The sequence below is a fragment of the Panthera onca genome, chromosome D4 (assembly GCF_046562875.1).
Source record: "Panthera onca isolate mPanOnc1 chromosome D4, mPanOnc1 haplotype 2, whole genome shotgun sequence".
NCBI lineage: Eukaryota > Metazoa > Chordata > Mammalia > Carnivora > Felidae > Panthera > Panthera onca.
In genome coordinates, this window is record NC_138351.1 from 72480292 (window position 1) to 72507913 (window position 27622).

General features: G+C 39.5%; 1 protein-coding gene across 4 annotated transcripts in view; it reads right to left on the reverse strand.

Moving 5' to 3' along the window:
• Window positions 1-27622, reverse strand: part of ECPAS (Ecm29 proteasome adaptor and scaffold) — a 106369-nt gene that overhangs the window by 71516 nt on the left and 7231 nt on the right. For 2 of the 4 annotated variants that reach the window (XM_060609040.3, XM_060609042.3), the window contains exons 2-6: window positions 26657-26760; window positions 10024-10154; window positions 3975-4091; window positions 2383-2501; window positions 1097-1246 (exon numbers count right to left, since the gene is read on the reverse strand). In XM_060609040.3, the coding sequence (XP_060465023.1) occupies window positions 1097-1246; window positions 2383-2501; window positions 3975-4091; window positions 10024-10154; window positions 26657-26678 (539 nt within the window). In that variant the 5' untranslated portion in view covers window positions 26679-26760. The remainder of the gene's footprint in view (window positions 1-1096; window positions 1247-2382; window positions 2502-3974; window positions 4092-10023; window positions 10155-26656; window positions 26761-27622) is intronic. The other 2 variants (XM_060609041.3, XM_060609039.3) reach the window with 1 other exon arrangement.

Sequence of the window (27622 nt, forward strand, 5' to 3'; positions counted from 1 at the left end):
GATGGAGGGACAGATGATATGGGGCTCCGCACGGTAAGCTTATAGTGTATGTTCTACTCTTGATCAGGGAAGAGACAAGAAAAGCAGCATTTTAGATCAGTATCTCTGGAAGCAAGAAAATAATTAGGCCAGAAGCTGATCACAACCTGGGCCACTGTGCCAGGGACCAGAGCTAGGTAAAACAGCTCTTGGCTTTAACAAGTCCCAATCCATTAGGGAAGACAGATGTGTCAGCAGTGTGATAAATACACAAAGTGGTGATACAGATGGATGTGAGTGTCATTAAGGACACGGAAAATGCCATTCTCTGCCCAGGGAAAGAAATTCATGCCAGAGACACACACTGCTGACGTCTAAGCTAGTTTGAGGTGCTTTTTCAAAGCAGTTTTTTTGGCTGTTGTTTTCTTTTTCTTTCTTTCTTTCTTCCCTGCTTTTTTGATGGGCAAGCATTTTAAGCAGAGAGAACTGTACTGTCTTAAAACACGAAAGGCAAGGACACATAAGAGCGCATCAAATGCATGAGTAGTAACGACTGGAAAACGATAGCCCAAGGACTTTAAGGTGTGACTGGTAAGAGGCGCGCATAAAAATCAGGGACCTTTCTGGCAGTGTAGAGAGTTTTGAAGAAGAGCAGCTGGTGAGAAAGTCGTGACAAGAGCTGAACAGAGACGAAAGTAGATGGCAGCGGGCAGCGGTGAGAGCGGTTTCAGGATGCATCAGGGAGCACAGAGGGGGAATTATGGGACTGGTATTAGCTAAAAGGAAAAGGGAAGCTGGAGGCAATTTATAACTATACCGACTCAGCTATGAGAACCATCACAGCACTGATGGCAATTAAAGAAAAGGATCTATTTTTATGGGGAAAAACGGATTTCAGCTTGGACAGGTTGAGCCCGAAATGGTTACAGCAGGTCCACACCTGTGAGGTCAATGAGCAGCGGAGCTGGGGTTTAGCAGAGGTCAGGGCTGCAGCAAACATGAAAATCTGAGACATATCCAATTTCAAGCAAAAGCTGAATCATTTAAAAGAGTACTTCACTCCACACAGTAAAAGCAGTTACTAATAAGGCTGCTTTGTTTTGATTTCTTAACCTACCCGTAAGGCATCAGAAGGACATCTAGCATGAAGTCCAAAAGCAGCTGCACAGTCTTTGGTTTCTCAGCAAGATTAAACGGAGAAGCTGATTTTGATGATTCAACAGGGTATTTCATGTGAAAAAGGGTTGGTATTAAAAGATGCATTAAGCTGAAAAAACAATTACATTTATTGCAACTACTTTAAAAATAAGGTTTTTATAACATGCAAATAACAGACAAAACAAAAATCATATAACATAAAGTGGCAAGTGTAGCAAGGGCCATGCATTTTCAACACCACCAATTTACAAAGTCCTAAACCCAGGGGCTAGCCTAGCTTGCTCTGCTACTGAAACCTCAGTATACTGAGCAAAGACTGCCATTTAGCCAACCTGGCTCATCACCAAAAACACCAGAAACACATGTACAAAATATGACCTCAGTGTTAGTATCTGAAGTTACCAAAAGAGTTTTCTATTAAACTTTAGGTAGTTCAACTTCCAACATGTTCCCTCAATAATTTTTTTTTCTTTTCCATAGTTAATTAAAGTTATTCTAAAGCTAAAAAAATAAAAAGCAACGGTTTAATATTTTGAATAAACGTCCACTGTGTGAATTTATGTAACACGCCTTCTGTAATTCTTTCATTACACCTTTTGCTATTCTTAAAAACACATGAAAACTTCAAAGAGTGCTTGCACTGTTTATCAGTTGTATTTGTAAATACGTGGATTACAGTTTCTCTTTTAAAAATATACACACTCTAAAAAGTAAAGTAAAACCACCACTTAACTCCATCTTTCCTCCACAGTTCTGTGCTCTTCCTGACGATGCTCACTACAACCAGGCTACCCTACAGAACTCTGAGCCAAACCTGGACACTAAGTGTGTTATCTAAACCTTTTCACCCCTCCAATTCCCATATTAATATAAACAAGTGATCTGTTCCTTAAGAAAACTGCTCTAAGACTTCATACCCTCCGAAATGTTTTGATGAAAAGCACTTTATAACTAATTTGTGCAATCACATGAAATCAGCTTCTTCAAAATAATTAACAAAATAAATGCATTTAGATTGACAAACACGTTGTTAGTTCTGCACATTTTCAATATGCTTACATCAAGAAATTTTATAATTACCAAAACAGTAACAATGAAATAACACAGGAAATTCAATTATTTGTCACCTGAAAGAGCTCAAGCCTTCACATTAGCCCAAGTAAAACAAAACGTGCGACTTTATTTTTTTGAAAGGTAGCTGTAGACTCATGCAGGTGAGAGGTAAGATAACTGAGGAGACCGTACCTATCCTGCTGTGGCTGAGGCTTCCCTTCCATGGCAGTAAGAAGCGTGGGGGCCAGTTCACATTGTTTTTCCACTGGCAGGCGAGGATAGCCCATCTTAACATAAATTATAGTAAAATTCTAATGCAATGAGAGAAAAGCAGGTGAGTGTGAAGGAAATACTCTGGGATTTCAAAGAAAACACACGGTTGATAACTTAGGGAGTTCTGTCATTAACAGAGAAATTACATTCTCTCTCCATACATTTACCACGTGTTTATTACAGCTTGATCAACTATTACATTTCAGGAAGAATTCCAGCCCTATTTAGTCAAAATGCTTGCTTTAAGATGTGCTGCACGTGAAGGAGCATGACCTAATCAAAAGTACTCATGCATACATCTATCAAACATTCCATTTTTTCACCTTAAATACATAAAATTTTATTTGTCAATTATGCCTCAATAAAGTTGGCGGGGTGGGGGGAATAAACCACTCAAATATGCAATGTTCGCTGAAAAGGAAAAGTAAGCATTTGGCCAATCTGAACCTACAGGCTACACATTAGCATTAATCCTTTGAAGCTAAGAGGAGACCAACTGTGAAATCCTAGGCTGTTGTTTCCCAACTGGTCAGTTACTACAGCCTCCTCAGTACACGGCAGTGCTCTGGTTCCTCACCCGGACAACTGACCAATGAATGATGAACCAAGGCAAACTGAGTGCTGTGGGTATGTCTGTATCGCTATAATCTGTATGAATGCCTCACTGTAAGCAAACTTATAAATGCGTATCTGGATCCACGCATAATTAAAGATTTGCTTTTCTGAAGGAGTCTTCGCTTTATGAAGGAGGCTTCATAAGGTTATTCCTTTGAAGACATTCTCTTTGGCAGTTTTATTGGTACCTAATGTTCCTATCTGCTTAAAGAAAGGGACATCTGTAATGAAGCTGTATGTACAGAGCAGGCACAGAAAGATGTCTGGACCAGTACATGGCTCCCAAGGTTTGGAATCCAGATGTTACATAAGACCCAATAGATTCTGACTCAAAGCTAGAAACAACAAGGCCAGGAAGAGATCATCTGACATCACATGGCATCAACACTCTTATACATTTACTTTTCATGAAGACAACAATTTAATAGGAGTATTTCTTACCAGGCTCAGTTTACTTCACTTTTAAAAAGGATACCTTTCTGAACACATCAGAAACAGAATTTTTAAAAATTCAGCTTCCTATCCTTGCCATTTACCCTTTCGTTGCCTTCTTCTATTATCATTTATTTATTCGTGCCTATGCTACATAAACCTTTCTTCTCTCTATTCAGACTGGTCTCACACAAGCTTCTGCTAAGAATCCAACCATTCCTTTATATACCAGCATACCTGACAAGTCATTTCACCAACCTTCCTTTGCCCCATGGAAATGACCATGCCTTATCCTATTCCTACCATTTCAGTGGAAAAACAGTGTGTCATCTAAAGGAAAATATCGCATATTCCATTTAGAATTAGTCTAAGGTGAGGTTCTAAACTTGCCAATATAGTGATGGCATCTAGTAAGTGTTAGGAGAGAAAACTTACATCAGACAACATTCCAAAAGAACACTCACTGTGACAAAGGAAACTGCAGCCGGGTCCTGGTATTGAACCAATAGTGTCTCTACCGGGAGCTGTATTTTGGGGCGGCTTTTTATACGCTTATTCAGATGGACCAACAGTTCCATTACCTAAGATACAGAAAGATATGAATTGAAATTATTGATACCTTTGAAACAAATTCATTTTTCCAACATTACTTAATTTGATGAATAGCAGCTACTTTGTTCTTTTAAAGGACATAAATGTAACATTCCAGAAAGGGAATTTACAATATCAAGGTCCTGTTCCAAAATGCTGTGCCCCCCAAGGCTGGGATCCCAGCTGAGCCTATACTGAGGCACTATTCCCCAAAAGACCTGCAAATAAATGACTGTAACACCCTACACCACGGACTGAACATTTGTGTCTCCCCAAAACTCATCTGTTGAAGCCCTAATCCCCAGTTTTCTGGTTTTAGGAGGTACTTAGAGTTGGCTAACATCATGGGGTTGGGGTCCCCCCCAATGAGATTGGTGTCCTAACAAGGGGATGAAGGGATTAGAGTCCTCTCTCTTTCTTCCCCTCTTGAGCATGCAGCAAGGAGGCTGCCTCTGTCAACCAGAAAGGTCCCTCCACAAGGAGACAGACCTGCTGGCACCCTGACCTCAGACTCACAGCCTCCAGAACTGGGAGAAATAAAGTGCTGTTTAAGTCACCCAGTCTGTGGTATTCTGTTACAGCAGTCAAATGGACTGACATACACTGTGAACATGACAAAAAGAGAAATAGACAAGATACTGTGAGTTTCCTGAAAAGAAAAACTCTGCCAAATCAAGGAGGACTTAGAGAGGAAGTCACAGGAACACTAAATGCTGACAACCAGATGAATTTCCAAGAAGAGAATCAGTTACAAGAAGAACAGAGGTCCAAAAGAATGTAGCACAATCTGACATGCAGATTGATGAGGATAAAAGTAGGGCCTAGATTATAAAACGACTCAGGTAAAATGCTAGATAGAGAACTTTTACTTTATTCTGAAGATCATCTGATTCTACTAAAGAGCTTTAAGTAATAACAAGCTTTCTGTCCTTCAAGTGGGGAAAGAGCAGAAAGAGAAGTCTGCAAGTCAATAGTCCCTGTGGGTGGAAAGCAAAAAAAAAAAAGAAAGAAAAAAAAAGAGACTTGTGTCAAATGGCCCCGATCTTACTCTAACAATGAAATTATCTTGCTAAGAGAGAAGTAAGAAACTGAGCACTGAAAAATAACATTTTTAGAAAGTCTCACCTAAGAAAGACTCAAAGAGTTAAGGTATCTATTCTGGAGGACCAGGCCCACACTACTCTCCATCATTTCTGAAATTTGTGCTCCAGCCTCAAGGCAAGTATTAAAGGGAGTTGTAGGACTTCTCCCAGCAGCAACAAAAGTTCCAATGAATCTAGAGCAATAATGAAATATGAATTTTAAGAAAAACAACAAATCAGGGCACCTGGGTGACTCAGTTGGTTAAGCATCTGGTTTCGGCTCAGGTCATGATCTCACAGTTCATGGGTCGAAGTCCCACATCAGGCTCTGTGCTGACAGCTCTGAGCCTGGAGCCTGCTTCAAATTCTGTCTCCCTCTCTCTCTGCCCCTCCCCTGCTCGCAGTCTGTCTCTCCCTCTCAAAAATAAACATTTTTTAAAAATTATATTTAAAAAATGACAACAAATCTATAATCTATGTCCGTTTAATGAATGACAATAATGAAATACGAGACATTCATCAAGCAGTTTCTACACAGAACACACTTGTGCACAGCACTCTGCATTTCCCATCTGATTCTCACAACAACCAGAGAAGTGGTATTCTCATTCCCATTTCACAGGTGAGGAAGCAGAGGCTCAGGGAACTGAAGTAACCTGTCCAAGGAGATACTGAGCCACTAAGTGGCACAGTCAGGATGTGACTCCAGAGCCCATCTGTTTAACCCCTCCCAACACTGCCAGTTGAGCTCAATTCATCTAAAGTGCCTGTCTCCACGAGACATCCTTGGGACCACTGATACCTTACAGAGACCTAGAAACATGCATTACCACACATATTTCATCCAAACTTCCTAGCTGTCCAGACCTGTGATACAGCTAACCAACAAGGAAAAGAAACAGCAGGAAGCAGCCTAAAAGCAATAGCCCTCTTCTGGCAATCTAATCTAGGCTGTTTCCTAGAAGGACTCTTGGGAAATCATTATTAGTGACAGACAATCATGTCCACAATCACGCACTCTTTACAAAAAAATTTTAATGTTTATTTTATTTTTGAGAGAAAGAGACAGAGAGGGAGCAACAGAGAGAAAGGGAAACAGAGGATCTGAGGTAGGCTCCAAGTTGACAGCAGAGAGCCCGATGCGGGGCTTAAACCCACCAACCATGAGGTCATGACCCGAGCCAACGTCAGATGCTTAACTGACTGAGCCACCCAGGCACCCTGCACTTTCTTTTTTTATCTTTTCTTTTTACTTTAAATGAATTAATGACTAATTTTCTTCTAACAATATCATCATCTTAAATATTGGTTAATTTCCTGTTTAGTTATCCACTATCTGAAATCTTCTATAAACCCATAAAAATTTAAAAAACCAACTGAGCCAGTCCTTCCCCGAGGCCAACTAGGTAACAGTTAACCTATCAGTAAACCTACAGAATCACTAGCCTTGGGTATATAGTGTCCTGTGCATACCAATTCTTATTACTCATTCATTTATATTCATTTATTCATTAATAACTTTTAACTGAAGTATAACATATGGCTAAAGTGCACAATTGAAAGGGCACGGCCCAAAGAGTAAACACATCAGAAGCATAAAAACCCTGTATCCCATGCCCCTCCACTCACCAACCCCTCTTTCCCAAAAGTAACCACTGTCCTGAGTTCAAACACCATGTTTAAATTTATGTAAATGGAACACATAGGGTGAACCCATGTGTCTGAATATGCTTTATTCTATACCATATATGAGATTCACTCATGTTGTCGCTCAGAGCTGCAGTTCACCTTCACTGCTCTGGTAAGAAAATACCACAAGTAGGGGTGCGCGGGTAGCTCAGTCAGTTAAGCATCTGACTTCAGCTCCGGTCATGATTGCACAGTTCATGAGTTCAAGCCCTGCATCGGGCTTGGTGCTGACAGCTCAGAGCCTGGAGCCAGCTTCGAATTCTGTGTCTCCCTCTTTCTCTACCCCTCCCCCACTCGCACTCAGTCTCTTTCAAAAAGAAACATTAAAAAAAATTTAAAAAAAAAAAAAAAAAAAAAGAGTGGCACCTGGGTGGCTCAGTCGGTTGAGCGTCCAACTTCAGCTCAGGTCATGATCTCACGGTCTGTGAGTTTGAGCCCCGAGTCGGGCTCTATGCTGACAGCTCAGAGCCTGGAGCCTGCTTTGGATTCTGTTTCTCCCTCTCTGCCTGCCCCTTCCCCCGCTCATGATCTGTCTCTGTCTCAAAAATAAATATAAACATTTAAAAAAAATTTTTTTTAAAAGAAAGAAAACACCACAATTTATCTACTCTCCTATTGATAGACATTAGATAATTTCCAATTTGGCCTAGTATGAATAATGCTGCTATGAACATTCTTAGATATGCTTTTAGTGCACATATATACATAGTGCTGTTATATATAAACTTAGGACTGAGTTTATATATAACTTGCTTGTTATGACCATGCTTGGTCATGGAGTATGCATATGATCGGCTTCAGAATATTTCCAAACAGTTTCCCAAAGTGGTTATACTCATTTACACTCCTACCAGCAATCTGTGAGAGTTCCAGTACAACCTTGTTCCAGTACAACCTTGGTATGGTCAGTCTTTAATTTTTAGCTATTCCAATGAGTTTAAACATAAATTTGGCTATAAAGCAGAACCTACATAACAAAACTCATTTTCCTTAAAATAGCAAATGTACTCTAAGGACATGTCACTAGAAATCTAAAACTTTAATTTCTCTTTCATTCAGTTTATCCACAAATTACCAGCTACCTTGCAGGATATCCTGGTTGAATCGAATGTGCATCACAAAACATAGAAAGGAATCCCAAAATTACACAACTGAAAGTCAATACAAGTTTTCATCAATCACAAAATTTCACATATTAAAATTATTTATACATGAACTTTCAAATCGCTGCCCACTGGAATCACTGTTTCCTCTCCCCAGTGCCTGACCTCCTATCACTCCTAACATTAGATGCAGCGGGTGGTCCTCAGCTCCCTGAAGGCATCATACTCTGTTCCCCCTCAGAATGCCTGCACAGGGCCTTCATGTCTTCAACGGTCTCCCCATCTCTCTGTCTGGCTACACACTACACAGCCCTTCCTAATGCCCCACATTCTGTTTAAATCAAGTCCTCAAACATATTCTTTCATAGAATGCTTTTCTTTTTTTTTTTTAGTATTTTTTTAATGTTAAGAGAGAGAGACAGAGAGACAGAGCATGAGTTGGGGAGGAGCAGAGAGAGAGGGAGACACGGCAGGCTTCAGGCTCTGAGCTGTCAGTACAGAGCCTGAGGTGGGGCTCAAACCCACGAACCGTGAGATAATGACCTGAGCCGAAGTCAGATGCTCAACCGAGCTACTCTGGCACCCCAGAACCCTTTTCTATCTTGGCATTTATTGCAATTTATAACTAGTTACTACTTGCCTGTTTTTGTTTTGTTTTTTTTTACTTTTTTTTTTTTTTTTGATGTTTATTTTTGAAAGCGAGAGAGAGAGAGAGCATGAGCAGGGAGGGGCAGAGAGAGAGGGAGACACGGAATCTGAAGCAGGCTCCAGGCTGTCAACAGAATCCGATATGGGACTCAAACCCATGAACAGTGAGATCATGACCTGAGCCAAGTTCAGATGCATCACCCAGGCGCCCCTTGCCTGTTTAATACTGGTCTTCCCAACTACATGTTTCTTTCATTCACTATGTCCCTAACACTTGGCATATACGGTAGAAGGCACCTGGTAAGGATTTGCCAAATGAATAACGAGACTGATGGAGCTAAATAAGAAAGCAGAAACCAAGTCATGAAGTGCCTTTTATCATACCTTGCTATGCTGAGGGTAACAGAAGGCCACAGAAGAGTTTTAAATAGGACAGTGACAGGATCAAATACATATTTATCTCAGCAAGGCAGTGTTAACAACAGGCATGTCAAATACATGACAAGAATGCCCTATTCCTTCCTGCAAACATAACAGACATTCTTAAAGATACTCTTTCTCCAATGAACCCAAATTGGGTCTCAGAATCCCTCTTAGGGCAGACCTCCAAGAACCCATTGCCAATCAATCAAAGCGGCCCAAGGGATGAAACCCGATGACAGCTCAAAGACCTGAAGGTCTAGCATAAATACACCAGAAGACTGAACTATTTTAAAAATGAAGGGGGCAAATGTTCCCTGTAGAACATTTAGGTTAAAAAAATCTTGAGGGGTGCCTGGCTGGCTCAGTCAGTACAGCATGTGACTCTTGATCTCAGGATTGTAAGTTCAAGCCCCACACTGGGTGTGCAGATTACTTAAAAATTAAAATCTGAAAGAAAGAAAGAAAGAAAGAAAGAAAGAAAGAAAGAAAGAAAGAAAGAAAGAAAGAAAATAAATCTTGCTATGATGGCTACCCAACTTTTGGTACCAATACTTTACAGAATCCTAAAACAGGAGCTACACAACAATACCCTGGTGTTTAAAACAACTATTTTGCTTAATTTTAATGAAGGTTTTATTCACAGTTAGCCACTGATTAAAGAACAATTTTGGCCCATTCCCCCCTTTCATACTGGAATCAAGAGCATGGATTTTAGACCAAGCCCCCACATATTTTAGAATAATTATCTCAATTATTTCACTGCACTGATGCCAGCGTACAGGTGAAACTAAATGCAGCTGTGCTTAGCATACAAAAGCTATTTTAAATCACGTAAGCTGGTCCCAGACTTACTTTCCATTTTGAAAGGCCAGATTTGGATCATGAACCTAGATTTCAATAATGGGAACAGAAAACTCACTTCCTATATATACCATTTACCCATCATGTAATTCCCACCACTGTCCCAACATGCATACCTTTTTACGTACTCCTTCTTGGGTGCTGGACAGCTTGAGCAAAACAGGAGGAAGAAATTTAGATATAATATTCTGTAACTGTTCATCTGTTTCAGCATGGCCAAGTCGTAAAAAGACCCGTTCAAGCTGATCTATAAGAAGAAAAAAAGAAGAACTTAACAAAACAAACACAACCAAAACTAAGTATTTTCATAGCTTAATCCTTTTTCTGTACTGGAGGATCCTTCAGTCATAATTAACCACAACTAGTAGGTAGATGACTCTGACCCAGCTGGGAAACACTAAAAAGGTTTACCAGCTAATTATACTTTCTTACAACTGTCCCCGGTCATTTAACCTCTAGAAGGAGGAAAAACAAAGCCAAGAATAACAAAAGTCTCTCCTATATACAAAGTTACTCCTTCTTCCTAAAGGATTTGTATACTGAAAAGAATACAAAATTTTTGAAGAAATGTTCTAGACTTAGCCAGCAGAGGGAAACAGGAGAACTTTAATCAGATACCAGGGATAATATAGATTTGGTGAAACCATCTTACTGATGATGCAGTTTCTCCAAAGACAGCACCACTGCCCATTATTGTGTTGGCATTACCTAACCAGAATGTGAGAGACCATTTGCAACCATGAAAGTCACTGTGAGAGAAACACGTTAAAAAAAAAAAAATACCTAGGGGACGCTCTCAGAAAAACCCAGGCTGTGACAAAGTACTGAACAAGTAACCAGTACAGTACAAGGTGGAGGAGGAATAGTGACAGGGGAACCTACCAACTGCAAACGACTGGATATCTGATTTTAAGGAATTAACTGTTAATTTTTTAGGTGTAATAATGGGAATGTGGTTTATGTTTGTTTTTAAAGGTTCTTCTAAAAATTACCAGTGGTGATTAAGGGGACTTCTAGGGGGCTAGAAATGTCCTGCATCTCATTCCAGGTGATGGTTACAGAAATATATACATTGATAAAAATTCACCAAGCTCTACAATTTCATACTTTCTACTGTATTATACCTCAATTTAAAATTTTTATTTAAGAGAGTCCTTATTTTTTCAGAGATCAAGACTGAGACATCCAGATAAAATAACATAGTTGACAGGATTTACTTGAAATAACCAGGGGCATACTGGAAATATGCTAAGAAAGAAATTTCAGATGTTCTCACCACACACACACACACACACACACACACACACGTAACTACATGAGAAGATATGTTAATTCCAATAATCATTTCACATGTACATGTATATCAAATCATGTTGTATACCTTAATACAAAAATAAATAAATAAAGTAACAGCCTCATTTTAGTACTCATAAAAAATAATAATTGGGGGCAGAGGGGTGAGGAAAATGAGGAGAAGCCATATAAATGAAACCAAGATTGGTCACTAACTGATAACTGTACAAGCTGAATGATAGATACTAAGAATTTACATTTTTGCATATGTTTGAAATTTTCCATAATAATTTTTTTAAATACACACACACACACACACACACACACACACACACACACACACAAAGAGAACCTAGAGGCAATGACACCCTGGCAGCAGCAAGCACACCTTGCACCCAAATCTTGGTTTTTAAACACCATTCTTCAAAAAAAGGAACCAGGCTCTTTGAAAAAATGGCTAATTCCAGGGCTGGAGCAGTGAAAAAAAGCATGATGAACCTGAAGTATCTTGTAACATTAGGAAGAAAACGAGGCCTGGAACATATCAAAGGTCTACAGGAACCACCCCAAAAGAGTTCCAATATGGCCAAAGCTGAATAATTTGAAGAACAAAATAAATAACACAGTATTGTATTAAACCCAAAGCATAAATTAAATGTACGTGAATCCATATGATATAAATGATTAAATGATTAAATTCACTGAGGAAAAGAAACACGACTTTCTTATAAAATAATTCCAAACAATTTATGTGTAGATACTTCCCCCTGCCGGAGGTACAGCTTAATTTCTGCCTCCACCCTCTTCGAGAGGGTAGACTAGATTTAGTGACTTGCTTCCAAAGAACAGAATAAGGAAAGAGGAAAATTACAGTGGAAACACTTGATAAATATTATCTTAACTGAGTGATGAAAGTTAACAACATGAGTGATGTCACATGGATATCACAATCCCTGATATGATGTGACATGAAAGGCATTTCACCTCTGTGATGTTCTTTCAAAAACCCAAACTCTCCATCTAATTATCAGTAAAACAACAGAAAAACCCAGGTTGGAAAACCTTCTATAGGACACCCGGCCAGTACTGCACAAGACTTTCAAGATCATGAAAAATAAGGAAAGCCTAAGAAACTGTCACAGACCAGAGGAGACTGGGGAGACAGGACAACTAAACAGTGTGGTCCCTGGGTACGATCCTGGAACAGAAAGAGGACATTAATGGGGAAAAGTGGTGAAATCCAAATAAAGTCTCAAGTTTAGCTTTTAAAATGACTAACAAAGGAAGAAAAGAGTAAGGAAGAAGGAAGCAAGGAAAGGCAGGCAGGATGACTGTGAAATAAGCAGACTAGATGATTCTATGCAGTGAAAGGAGTTCGTAGGAACAGGTAGCTCACTCCGCATATTTGTGCCAGTTACAGGAGGCTCTGCCTGGCACCTTACAGACCAGGGTCAGAAGAAACTGCCCGCAGAGTTTAGCTACAGAAACTGCGGAAAAACTGTTCTGTGGAAGAAGGCAGAAAGTTCAATTCTTCCTAACAAACTGACCTGGAGAATCTGGACCAAAGGCTTAAAAAACCAAGCGATATCTGGTCTCCTTCATTTTTCACATAACCATTTGGTTTCTTCCTATGTACTCCCAGTATAGTGCCTTAAACTTCCCTCTCTTCCTCACTAGAATAGAAAATGGAGCTTCCTAAATGCAATAAAATTATTTATGATGGCAACGTGGGAATGCCAAAAACAGCCCCAAACATCCTGTGGGGTCCCTCCAAAACAGGCCAAGTGCACCTGAGGAAGAGTAAAAGCCTCCTACAGCCTTTGGGATCGGTGTTAACACCTGTATGTCATCTGTAGCTACACACCACACTTTAAATAAAAGGGAATTAATCATGTTCAAGCTTTATGAAAATAAATGTAAATAAGTGCTGATATAGTCAAGAACGAAATTTATCAACCTGTCAAAGTTAAGAAAATAAAAAGTAAAGGTTTAGCAATAGTATGGTCCCTGAATCCTGTTTTTAGAGGCACAGAAGGAATGTGAACTCTGTGCCCTTACCCTCAACCCTGGAAACAACCTCAAGAAAGTAAATTAGGCCTGGGACCCAAAAAGTGTCTATTCAGAAACAAGAAGGATTGTAACCAAAAGTTCTGAAAATTCAAAAGGAATCCAAAACTTAAGTTCATCTTTCACACAGACTCAGTTTTTAGTTGCAGGAAATGAGATCCTTCAGGTCACCGCAACAGTATCTGAGGTAAGACAAATACTACTTCCAAGTCAGAAGCAAGTTCCATCCTCTCCAGTTACATTACATATTGTATACAAACTCATCCAAATTGTTTTCACTTATGAAGAAATTAAAGAACTGCCATAACCTCAGATAATCACTGTGAAATGTGGAGAACAGCTTATGCACTAGTATTTCCTGTTCATACATTCGTGTTACTTTAACCTAAAAACTGGAATATGGCATACAGGATTTTACAGTTTGCCCTCTTTTTTTCCTTTTGATTAACACAAATCCTTTACTAGAAACCTTTGGAGCAATATATGTCTCAGAACTTTTCAGATTTTAGAATGATAATATAGTGACATAGTGTATATACTGTATTTCAAATAACCCTACCCATCCAGTGGGTTCTAGAGCAGTACCTACAACCAAATACATTCATATTCTGTAATAAAACACACACTCATACTCAGTGGGATAATCAAAGATTATAAGGAACCGTATATCCATTCAGGTCAGGTTTTAAATACCAAAGAACACTAAAATGTTTGGCTATGTATAAAACTTTATCTTTCTGTAGCACTAAATAAAAATCTAATTGATAATGGCTACATGGCAACTATGTCTATAGATACAGTAATGTAATTAACTAACACTCTATTTGTGCGATTACCAGTTTTATAGTACCACAAATAATACTCCAGAGAACATTCCTACCCATACATCTGTGCACTTGCACAGGTTTCGGTAAGCTAAAACATTAGCGACAGAACTGCTAAGTCAAAGGGTAGGAGTGTCGTCGGGTTTACCAGATTTTGGAAAAATACCCTGTGCTACTGACTAATGTATAGAAGTGTTGAATTGCGGGGCGCCTGAGTGGCTCAGTTGGCTGAGTGTCCGACTTCGGCTCAGGTCATGATCTCGCGGCCAGTGAGTTCGAGCCCCGTGTCGGGCTCTGTGCTGACAGCTCAGAGACTGGAGCCTGTTTCAGATTCTGTGTCTCCCTCTCTCTCTGACCCTCCTCCATTCATACTCTGTCTCTCTCTCTGTCTCAAAAATAAACATTAAAAAAAATTTTTAAAAAAAGAAGCGTTGAATTGCTATATTGTACACCTGAAATTAATATAACACTGTACATTAACTATACTTGAAATAAAATTTAAAACAATTTAAAAAGAAAATTTTGTGCTAATTTATACCACCAGCAACGTATGTAAGTTGCAATTTCCCTATGCTCACTCCTATACTGAGTAATCAACTTTACAAAGATTATAAGTAGTCAATCTTAGCTGTATATGGTAGGTGAAAAAAGATCACTCTGTTGTCTTAATTCATACGTATTTTATCACTAAGGTAAAGTATCTTTTCAAATATTTATTGGTCTTTTGAAATATCTTCTTCAGCAAATTACTCATTATTCTTTTGAGTTGATGACTTGTAAAAGCTTTTATATATTGGGGAAAAAATCTCCTCCATTCTCCCACACATCATAAATACTTTTTTCCTAGTATGCCTGTGACTCTATAGCACTTGCTTTTCATATCTAGGTTCTTAAATATAAATTTACCTTTCCTTCCTTTTATGGCTTTGGAGCTTCTAGTCATACTTAGAAATGCCTTTTTTACTCCAAGATTATAAAAAATAGTATATTCTGCAGAAAAGTGTTAACAGAGCAGGCCTGAGACTGCTGTCTTTAGAAATGCCTGCCTGCCAGGCTGGCCCTTGACTGAGCATTTGGAAATGGGTTTCAGGACAGTTCCCTCCATTCCTAGAACGGATAAGAGTGGCTCACTGTGCCTAAACCCTTCACACAAACAATATGGTTTATGCCAAACACCTGCTTTCTTTCTTGAAATCTGGAATTTTGGTACGTGTTAGGCAGAAGATGCCAACATGACCCAGCACTGATTAAAAGCTCTTGGCACTGAGGGGTGCCTAGATGCCTGTCAGTAGAACATACAACTCTGGATCACGGGGTTGTGAGTTCGAGCCCCATGTGTAGCAAGGAGTTTATATAAAACAAAAATACATAAATACATTACATACACACATATATACATAAACAACAAATAAAAACCCTCAGCACAGAGTCTCTAAAGAGCATCCCTGGTGGACAACATGTCACACATGTTGTCACAACTCATTGCTAGAGGGGTTTAAGCACATCCTTTGGGGCTCCCCAGAAAAGGCTGTTGGAAGCCTGTACCTGGTTTCCTCTGGACTTTGCTCCATGTGCCTTTTCCCTTTGCTGATTTTGCTTTGTGTCCTTTCACTGTAATAAATCTTAAACATGAATACAAATATATGCTGAGTCCTGTGAATTCTCCTAACAAATCACTGAAGCTGGGGTGGCCTTGGAGACCTCTGACACATATATTTATCTATGTTTTCTTCCTGGCCTTATGATTTTGCTTTTTTCATTCAAGTCTTTAATCGAGCTTGAATTTTTTTTTGGGGGGGGGGGGGGTAGCACATGGATGTAAGAAATCTAGTCTTTCTTGTTTTTGAAACCTAGTCTTTTTGTGTGTGTTTTTTTAAGGTTTTAGTTTTATGTTTGAGAGAGAGAAAGAGAACAGGCAGAGGAGGGGCAGAGAGAGCGGGGGACAGAGGATCCCAAGCAGGCTCTGTGCTGACAGCAGCAAGCCTGATGCGGAGCTCAGACTCAGGAACCGTGAGATCATGACCTGAGCCAAAGTTGGACGCTCAACCAACGGAGCCACCCAGGTGCCCCCTTTCTGTGGGTTTTTAAAATCTTTTTCAATGTAAATTAAACACTTACAAAAATGCACAAAATGTAAGTGTACAGTTTAATGAATTATTATAAACACCCATGAAACTATCACCCTGAAACCTGTACTACAAAGAAAGATTTCTACAGAATTCACAGCTGGAGAGGACTGAAAGACTAGCATAAAAAACAGTGGGTTTTAGGGACTCACCCAAGTTCACAGAGGTAATTAGCAGCAGCACAAGAACTAGAATGAGGTGTTCTGACCTTCAGTCGAAAAAACCTTGCCTATACTGTGCAACTGTCTGCAACAATAGTCCCATTTTCTAAAAGGACCTATGCTACATATACTACATCATACACAGGGAGCCCTGTTTAAGAGCATCACCAAAAGATCATGAGACTTTGTCTCATTCAAGTGGTAGTTAAGACAATATGGAACCATGTACAAATTCAAAGGTCAAAAAGCAACACGAGAAAGGGGCGTCTGGGTGTTCAGTTGGTTGAGCAACCAACTCTTGATTTCAACTCAGGTCATAATCCTGAGGTCATGGGGTCAAGCTCCACATCAGGCTCCATGCTCAGCAAGTGTGGAGCCTACTTAAGATTCTCTCTCCCTCTTTCCCTCCCCCACTCACACACGAGCCTTGTTTCTCTCTAAAAAAAAAGAAAGGAAAAAAACACTAGAGAAAGCTCAACACTATAAATCAGAAGCTAATACCAAATGTGTCAAGGTGCAATTCACCCTTCCTCTTTCTCCCAGCTCATCTAAATTCTCTCCTCTTTCAAGGCCCAGTACCCTCCTATTTCCACTGTGAAGCACTAACTACTCTGGCTAGATCAGTCATGCACCCTTTCAAATATTTACTGAAACCTCAGTCTGTGTCAGAGCTTAGTGGCCATAGAAAAAACAGAGTTAAGAAGGAAAAGGCAAGGATGTAGCACAGGATTACCACACTTGGATATGCTAGTTGCATGCTGAAAGAACATAATAGAAGGTCAGAGACAGATTGCTCAAGAAAACAGCATTTAGGGGCACCTGGGTGGCTCAGTCTGTTAAATGTCCAACTTTGGTTCAGGTCATGATCTCACGGTTCACAAGTTCAAGCTCCACATCAGGCTCTGCACCTACAGTGTGGAGCCCGCTTGTGGAGCCTGCTTGGGATTCTCTGTCTCCCTCTCCCTCTGCCCATGTCCCTCTCGCTCACACTCTCTCAAAATAAATAAACCTTAAACAAAAAGATTTTTTAAAAGACAATAGCATTTAAGGATAAAGGAAAGAGAATCCAAAAAAGGAAATGATAGGCAGTATATAAAAATAAGGAGAAAACTGAGTATTGCATCTAAAGAACTAGGGAAAGAAAAAGCAAACTAGTCAATGAAAACTGGAAAAAAATTGTCTACCCATACAGAAAAGAAATAACCTAAAAATCCCTTGCAGGTAGATTAATGACATGTACAAAGTAAGATTTTAAAGATTTTTAATTTTTTTTAATGTTTGTTTATTTTTGTGAGAGAGTGACAGAGCATGAGTGGGGGAGAGGCAGAGATACAGGGAGACACAGAATCCGAAAGCAAGCTCCAGGCTCTGAGCTATCAGCCCAGAGCCCTACACGAGGCTCAAACTCCTGAACCATGAGCTCATGACCTGAACCAACGTCGGATACTTAACCGACCGGGCCACCCAGGTGCCCCAGGATTTTAAAGATTTTAAAATAAAACTGAGAAGGGAAAATTAAAACTCACACACAAAACATAAAAGACTAATCGGTTAAGATTTTAAAATATCAGAAAACACACCATAAAATAAGAAGATACGTTATAAATAATGATGTTTTTAAATGAAAAGGACTTGAATACAGAATGAAACATGCAAATCAAGAAAAAGCAAATTAATCCAAAATTTTCAAATAAAAAAGGATATAAGCAAGCAATTCAGAGATGAGACCCACAGACTAAATAACACATATAAAGATGTTCAATTACACTTGTCAGAAGTATGCAAAATTAACACAGTAAGATACAGTATCGTATTTTTCACATCAGAAAACTTTGCAAATCTAACTACCAATCTAACTACCAATTGTTGGCAAAACCTGGAAACAAACCAAGAGATACTTGAGTTCACTGTTAATGAGGTGTACACCCATACAATCTCTGAAAACAAATTTCTAGCAATTCTACTCCAGGGTAACAAACCCTAAGGAAGTTCTGCTCAAAGTAAGCCAGCTGCAAACTGTCACCAGTCAGAAAAAAATAAGGAACACTCTTCCTTCATCCTATCTTACTAAGATAAGAAATGTTAAGTAAAATAACAATGATAGTTAATTTACATTCTTCCACAGTTCCCTATTTGCAAAAAATAATTCTCCCACCCTCAGACCATACTTTGTGTATCACCGCCCTGGAGAAAAACTCTCCGAGGGAAAGATAAGCACCAGGAACACCAGAATTTTAAAGCTTAAAATGCACCTTAAAGAATATGGAAAAATGAAAATAAGAACATTTACTGGTGGGAATGCAAAATGGTTCAGTCACTTTGGAAGACAGTTTGGAGGCTCCTTATAAAAATAACAGTCCAGGGCGCCTGGGTGACTCAATCGGTTAAAGGTCGACTTCAGCTCAAGTCCTAATCTCGTCGTCCATGAGTTCAAGACCTGCATTGAGCTCTGTGCTGACAGCTCAGAGCCTGGAGCTTGCTTCGGATTCTGTGTCTCCCTCTCTCTCTGCCCCTCCCCTGCTCACACTCTGTCTCTGTCTTTGAAAAATGAATAAACCTTAAAAAAATTTTTTTTAACTAACTTAACTAACTAACTAACTAACAGTCCCGGGTGTCTGGTGGCTCAGTTGGTTAAGCATCTAACTCTTGATATCAGCTCAGGTCATAATCTAGAGGTTGTGAGATCGAGGCCGGTGTCAGGCTCCACACTTAACGATTCTCTCTCTCCCTCTCTCTCTGCCCCTCCCCCACCTGCATGCATGCATTCTCTCTCAAAATAAATAAATAAACAACAAAAACTAAATATAGTCTTACCGTATGATCCAGCAATTGCACTCCTTGGTATTTACCCAAAGGAGCTGCAAACTTATGTCCATACAAAGACCTGGACAGGGATGTTTACAGCAGCTTTATTCATAACTGCTAACACTTAAAAGCTCTTCAGTAGGTGAGTAGCCCCAACCAAGATGTCCTTCAGTAGGTGAGTGGATAAGTAAACTGGTACAAACAATATTTTTCAGTGCCAAAAAGAAATGGTATTAAAATCATGGCTATGTGTCCAAACACACAGAATATAGGACACCAAGAGTGAACTGTAATATAAACCATGGACTTCAAGTGATTACGTATCAATGTAGTTTATCCTTGGTTCAAAAATGCACCATGCTGGTGAGTGATGGTGATGGGGGAGGCCGTGTAATTTGCGTAATTGTGGGGGAGGGATGGGAGCCAAGGGCTTATGTGGGAAATCTCTGTGCTTTCTTCTCAGAGGAGGAGAAACCTAAACCTAAATCTGCTAAAAATTAAAATTAAAAAAAAGTCTTTCTAAAAAAAACTTATTTTGAAAAAATAATTTCAAAAACACTGAAATTCTTCAATCCCAAAACAAAAAACAATTTCCAGCTTAGTTTATGTCTACTATTCCATTCACATAGGAAAAAATAAATATACTGATTTACTCTTCATTAAATAATTCTTTAATCCATATTATTCACCTGCCTTTCATTTCTCTATGTAAAGACAAAGAAAAGGGCCCTTCCTTCCTTCTACCCCCACCTAAAGCAGAAATAACCAGTAAAGGTTCAAGGACTTCACTTCAATGTTATCCACCAGTAGCCACTGATATTTCTGAAAACGTGTTAATTATTCCTGACAAATCTATCTACACAAATCACTCATTCTCTGGATTACGCCAAAAAATACAACTTTGACTTCTGAGTTAAAGAAGAAAGGCAACTTTTCCATCGGATTAGAAAAGGTAAATACTGGTTTGTCACTTACATCATCAGTTAGAGAAAAAAAGTTAAAAAAAAAAAAAAAAAACAGCAATACATCTGTTTCCTCAGATGTATCATCTTTTCATAACAACTTGAACGTCAAAACATTCCTTACAAAGTATGCAAAGCAAGCATATACCATCAAAAAAGAATAGGAAAAGTTACTAAATTTAAGGTAATGGTTATCTCCATGTGGTAGAATTTCAGAGGATTCTTTTTTGGCTTAATTTTATGTCATTACTATCTTACTTCATGAGCATGAATCACTTGTATGAACCAGAAAGAGAAAACAGTTATTTCAGGGTAACAGGTTTAGGAATGTTTTTAAAGTTGCTTAAGTTTTCTATAAAGAACATTATTTTTTCTGAATGTGAAAGTAAATTTTAAATTATAAATCATAAATTGGGTTAGCGGAAGCTGTGACTGAAATGGAAATCTGAAAATACCTAGACCACTGCCTGCTGCACCAAAAATCAATTAATACTCTACAGCTACAAGATATTTTGAGAAAGAGCTGTCAAGTTACCATAGAAATATACTAAACTATAATGGAATAATATCACAAGGAAATATCCTTCCTAATAGTATTTATTTTCTTCTGATTAATACATATATATCCGCACAGTCACAAAGCAGTTTCACATGGCCTTTTGAGCCTCAAAAAACACTGTGAGGTGGACAACTGTTGCCTGCATTTATAATTAAAAAAAACAGGCTCTGGATCTGATTTGCCAAAGGTCATCATCATCAATCTAATAAGACAAAGAATCGTAAGCTGAACCTCAAGAGATCTTTACCCTCCAAGAACACACTAGAATGCAGTACCTCCCTCTAAAATACCATTTAGTGAAGGGAGTATTAGTTCCAACTTACAAATGAAGAAACAGTCTAAAATTTATTAAGAATGTTGATCGCAGCACCTGGGTCGCTCAGGCAGTTAAGTGTCCAACTCTTGATTTCGGATCAGGTCATGATCTCACGGTGAGTTCGAGCCCCACATCCAGCTCAACGCTCAGCACAAAGTCTGCCTGGGATTCTCAAGTCCTCCCTCTCTCTCTCTGCCCACTCCCTCCCCCTCCGCCCCTTGCATGCACACGCTCTCTTTCTCTCTCTCAAAATAAACACATAAATTTTTTAAAAAATATTTTAAAATATTTACAAAAAAAAAAAAAAAAAAAGAATGTTGATCAGAACTGTAGTAAGTGGCAGGGCTAGGGCTCAAACTCCAAGCCAGTCCAACTCCAAACACAATGCTCATGCCTACATGTTAAATTGCAGCACTGATGAAGCAGAGAAAGTGGATGGAAATGATACAAAGGCTTACTAGACATGGGTCTGGCTCAATTCATACCTTCCGCAGCAATTCAGAATTGGCACCATAAAGTCAAGCCACCCTTGAGTGCTTGGGCCTATGAGAATAAGCCAGTGGAGGGGCGCCTGGGTGGCGCAGTCGGTTAAGCGTCCGACTTCAGCCAGGTCACGATCTCGCGGTCCGTGAGTTCGAGCCCGGCGTCAGGCTCTGGGTTGATGGCTCGGAGCCTGGAGCCTGTTTCCGATTCTGTGTCTCCCTCTCTCTCTGACCCTCCCCAGTTCATGCTCTGTCTCTCTCTGTCCCAAAAATAAATAAAAAACGTTGAAAAAAAAAATTAAAAAAAAAAAAAAAAAAAAAAGAATAAGCCAGTGGATATGGCATGGGCATCTTTAGCCTATCCTTTGGAACACAAAATCAGAAGTCTGGTCTGAAGAAAGAATGGTCACAGAGGCACAGACAGCATCTGGAAGAAGTGGATGATTTCTAGTTCTTGAAGGCCCCTCTTACTTCCATAAAACTCCCTGATTCCTTATAGTAAGAACCCTGTTTTTGCTTAAGCCAGCTTACAACTGGGTCCAAATACAAATGGAAGGTCTTTGTCAAAGGGGCACTGGGGGACAAGGAAGAAGTACTTCCTTCATAAAAGCACATTAAAAAAATTAGCAGCTAGCACAAGCCTAGTGTGAATAATTAGATCAGAGAGGGAGTCCTTTCTAAGAGTGGGCCAATCTAGCCCCAAAAGAACCTTCTCAACCATGTACCCCATTACTCCCCAACAGCCACCCAAATTGCAATCGTTTAAGTGCGCCATGTTTTCCTGCCCAATTATTTGGTCAACCAAGTCCCCCAATCAGGAATACTCTCCCAACCTCTCCTATCTCTCCATCTCCACACAGCCAAATCCTCCCATTCAAGGTCCAGCTCAAATATTCCATGATCCACAACTTGTACGTACCATTTGGGCCCTACAAACTCTCACAGACCTCTTCTACATCTCTCCTGGCACTCACTGTCTTTTGCTATACGTTATGTAACTGCCCAATCTTCTCTTCCCTAAACCAAAGCAGTTCTTCTAGGTGCGATTTCAATCTGATTCCACCTGACTACCCACTCATACACTCTGTCCTTCTATAGAACTCCTCAGGTTGAGAAACTGTGACCTAACTTTCTTGGTGTCCCGGCACTTAATTCAGGCCCTTGCAGAGAGTAATTGCTCAAATACCTGTTGAATGCATGAAATATTAATTCCTCATGCATTAAAAAAGTCATTTAGAAGTTTATACATTTAATGTCTAGCAAGAGAAAGGAGGGGATTGGCAGCAAGTTATAGTATCTGACATCAGAATTTCCGGAAAAGGGGACTATATGTATTTTAATACAACGACAAGTGCTTAAGGTTACAAAAAAAAAAAAAGAAAAAAGAAAAAAGAAAAAAGAAAAAAAGAAAGGTGGGTTAAATTCCAGAAGGTCTGATTGTGTGGCAGCACTGGTCTGCTCCAAATCAGGAATGATGTAGTAGTTACTACAGAGAGGAGAGGAAAAGAGAAAAAGATGGAGAGGGAGGAAGGACCAGTGAAAGAACAGGAAGTCCAGCACTCTACAGCAAGGCCTTTCCCCATGACTCACATCTTCTAGAGTTAACTTAAATTACTGAAATGCTTGCGAAAGTGGATTGTGTGGTGTGTGTGTGTGTGTGTGTGTGTGTGTGTGTGTGTGTGCACGTGTGCACACACATGCGTGTATATAAAACCAGTGAAAACAAGTAGGTTTCATGTCCAAGCTTACATGAGTGGAACCAAAATAATCATTTTCAGAAATGGGAACCTAACAGCTAAGAAAAGCGTAAGTATATGACATGTACAAAAATAGGATGTGATGGGGCAGGGGGATGCGGTAGTGAAGGAAGGATGACCACCTCTGGACTTTGACGACTTCTGCAGTTAGGAGTCTGAGACTAAAACTACGATGAGGACAGGGAAATACAAATCAAAACCACACTCAGATATCACCTCACGCCAGTCAGAGTGGCCAAAATGAACAAATCAGGAGACTATAGATGCTGGAGAGGATGTGGAGAAACGGGAACCCTCTTGCACTGTTGGTGGGAATGCAAATTGGTGCAGCCACTCTGGAAAACGGTGTGGAGGTTCCTCAAAACATTAAAAATAGACCTACCCTATGACCCAGCAATAGCACTGCTAGGAATTTACCCAAGGGATACAGGAGTACTGATGCATAGGGGCACTTGTACCCCAATGTTTATAGCGGCACTCTCAACAATAGCCAAATTATGGAAAGAGCCTAAATGTCCATCAACTGATGAATGGATAAAGAAATTGTGGTTTATATACACAATGGAGTACTACGTGGCAATGAGAAAGAATGAAATATGGCCCTTTGTAGCAACATGGATGGAACTGGGGAGTGTTATGCTAAGTGAAATAAGCCATACAGAGAAAGACAGATACCATATGTTTTCACTCTTATGTGGATCCTGAGAAACTTAACAGAAGACCATGGGGGAGGGGAAGGGGGGAAAAAAAAGGAGGTTAGAGTGGGAGAGAGTCAAAGCATAAGAGACTCTTAAAAACTGAGAACAAACTGAGGGTTGATGGGGCGGTGGGAGGGAGGGGAGGGTGGGTGATGGGTATTGAGGAGGGCATCTTTTGGGATGAGCACTGGGTGTTGTATGGAGACCAATTTGACAATAAACTTCATATATTGAAAAAAATAAAAAAATAAAAAATAAAAAAATAAAACTATGATGAGGAAGGAAGCCTAACTGCCATCTAGATTTTATATGTAATAATCTTTTCAGGTAGATCAATCCTGTGAAGTATAAATCTAACCAAATACTAACTGATAAAGTCCACATCATCTATTAATTTCTATATGCCATTTTAATTCACCAAATGCGACTCTAATACTTGACCAAATCCAAATGAGGCCAGCAAGAAGTAATGCTTTCAATTTTGATCTCTACTCCTAGGTTTTTAAAAAGATGTTTGCCCTCATTCTCTACCTTTAAAAAAACATATTAAATGCAAACGTACTTAAAAGGAGAATGTCAGGGAGCACCTGGGTGACTCAGTCCGTTAAGTGTCCAACTCTTGATTTGGGCTCAGGTCATGCTCTCATGGTTGGTGAGTCCGAGTTCCATGTTGGGCAGTGCGGAGCCTGCTTGGGATTCCTCTCTGTCACTCTCTCTGCCCCTCCCCGCCTCAAAATAAATAAATATACTTAAAATTTTTTTAAATTAAAAGGAGAACGTCAGGAAGTCCAGTAGTAAACACCAATAAAGGTCAGGTGGTGGGGAGAGGACCCATTCCATCATGGCTGCTGCAAGAGTTGCCTCCTTCCAGCCAGGGCAGCCCCAAGGGGTGACAGATGTAAATCTCTGCAAGCAACAAGGTTCAGAGCAAAAGGTTCCTGCTGACACAGTCCCTGCTGGTACCCCTTACCCCCAAACTAAGGCAATCAGACAGACCATCTTCCTGTCCCCTAGCCCACCAGTCTTACGCCCCAGGGCCCAGGCAGATAGTGCAATATTGAAAGCCTTGCACCAGGATGCACTATGGACTACATTCTGAGCAGGAAAGGGAAAAGGAGTCTTCCTTCTCCTGCCACTTCAGAAGTCCTAGCCACCTGCATATGACGTCAGGCTACTTTAACCCAGCATAGCCCAAAGCAAGGCTACCCCCTCTTGCTCTCACATACACATTCTACTACCCCCTACACACACACACACACACACACACACACACACACACACACACAGAGGGAGGGAAGGAAGAAGTGACTAGGTTAGCTTGGCAGGGTTGGGCCAAGTGATGAGACAGAAGCCCTCATCTATTACCTAGATTTAATGAATAAGTGTCAGATTCTAGATGCACTAAGCTCCACAACCACTCCCACCTCCCAAGGAAGTCCTTTCCCCCAGAAACAGCAGCTGGCAGGTGTCCACTTAGAAATCAGTGTTAGTAAACTGATGAACAGAAAGATTAGTTCAGCTTATGAAAGCCAGCTTAGAGGAGACAATATACCATGCAAGAGGTCAAACTACATAAAAGTCAAATATGTGACAGTGAAGATCCACCCAAAGCAGCTAATTACTTAGGATAATGCTCATTTGGATGTGTAAACACTAGAATATTCCTTATTTAAGTCACTATTTAAATTCCAGCATTTGTGGTATACTGCTTGCCTTCAGTAGATCATTAATTTCATTAACATATCTGTCACAGGCCCAAAAACACTGACAGAGAAAGAATCTAGAAGCAAATGAACAATGTCCCCATTTCTCTTCTACAATTCCTCCAACCTCCCAATTTTCCATTTCTCTAAAATGGAACGAAGATAGCAAAAATAAACCAAAGTTTACTCTGAAGTTGAACTTTGATTTATAAAATATTCCATGCATTCTATCCCTCAAAATTCCACCTAAATGAATTCAGACATCATACACATCATCAGCAATATACATACTGAAAAACAGAATGCACTGGGGGAAGGGGAATGCAATAGAAGACAGCAACAAAATGGACTTTGAGTTGAAGCCACAAAATCCCAGGTACTCACTGGATATTGAGCTCATGAGATCAGAGAGTTGCAATGTGAACATATAGAGTTTCAATCAAAGGACTATCCAATATCATCCAAGAAGGACACTGACACCATACGTATTCAGCCTCAGAATGAAGTAGAATTAAGTGGCTTTTCTATCACAGTAGATGTCAAAAAGGCAGAATTAGGAATATCCAATTACTATCATGACGCCATTTTTAACGCCTTTTTTTTTTTTTTTTTTTTTTTTTTACAAATAAAACAATTAACTCCAGGATAATATTCCTGCAGCGTGTAAAATCATCTTTTGTGGCTGTGGCAGACAATACCACTTGTAAACGAACACTCATAGATTTTTCCTTGTGCACACAGCTAAGCAATGTCTTCAAGTTTTATCTTTTTTCTCTCTCTTGCTGATTTTTTAAATTTATGTTTGTGCAATGACAGAGAATAGAGGCTTCAGGAATATATAAACTAACATGAACTTCACCAACTCTCTTAAGATAGCTAGAAAAGGAGAAAAACCCATGAAGATCTTGGCAGGAAAATGCTACTTGATAACCTATGCATTTTTAAATGCTACTACAAAAAAATGCACACATCCTAAGGAACTAAGGAACTACTAACCTCTACAATCAATGTGATACATGGTTTATCCAGTCTTGACAAAAATCCTCTGGATCACCAGTGGTACGTTCATCCACTCGTACACATGCAATTGTATAAAGAATCTATTATTTAGAACACCAGGAAAGAAAACAATTAAAAGATTTATACTCACAGCTACCATTAAGAAAACAAAAAAGCACTTTTCATTTCTATGCTAAGATCTAATTTGATGCCCTGCTTTGTAAATTCAAAATGAGGAGGAAAAAAATTACAGTGATTATCAAATTGGAGGAGTAAGGAATATGTCCACAAACAAAATTTATTGTATAGAGGTAATAGGCGAATACTTTAAAAAAAAATACACTGGTAATTATTCACAGAAGACTAAAAAAACTGGAATACCAATACAGCATTTATTTTATCGTATATGTATATGTGTACATATACATATAAATCATCAGCATACAAAGCCTTACATTAAAATTAGAAGAAAGTGTAATTATATAACATTTTTACAAGATGAGTATTAGTAGGTACACATTATTAGTACATTACAACTGAGGATGTAGGTGGTTAATATTCATAACCCTGGGAACCTCTGCCCTCTCTCAGCACTCCTGATCCCCTTCCCTGGTTCTTCTGTCTTCTTCTCACCCCTACATATAGCACCAGACAGCTGTCCTCAGGACAATGTGTCCATTCCCATGACTCTACCATCACCCCCACCCTCTACCAAGCTTCAGAAACCTAAGTTCCTATACACAGGAATCCACATGCCTAGCACTATGCCCAGTTCTTAATATGTATTATCTCTTCCCCCTCTTATAACAACTCTGTGAAATAGATTTTGTTATTAACCCATTTTACAGATGAGAAAACCAAAGCCCAGAAGTTAGGTCCTCTGTTCAAGGACATTAATCGAATGCAGGAGAGCCAGGATTCAAAACCATCTCTGACTCCAACACCAGATGTTTTTGTTACTGT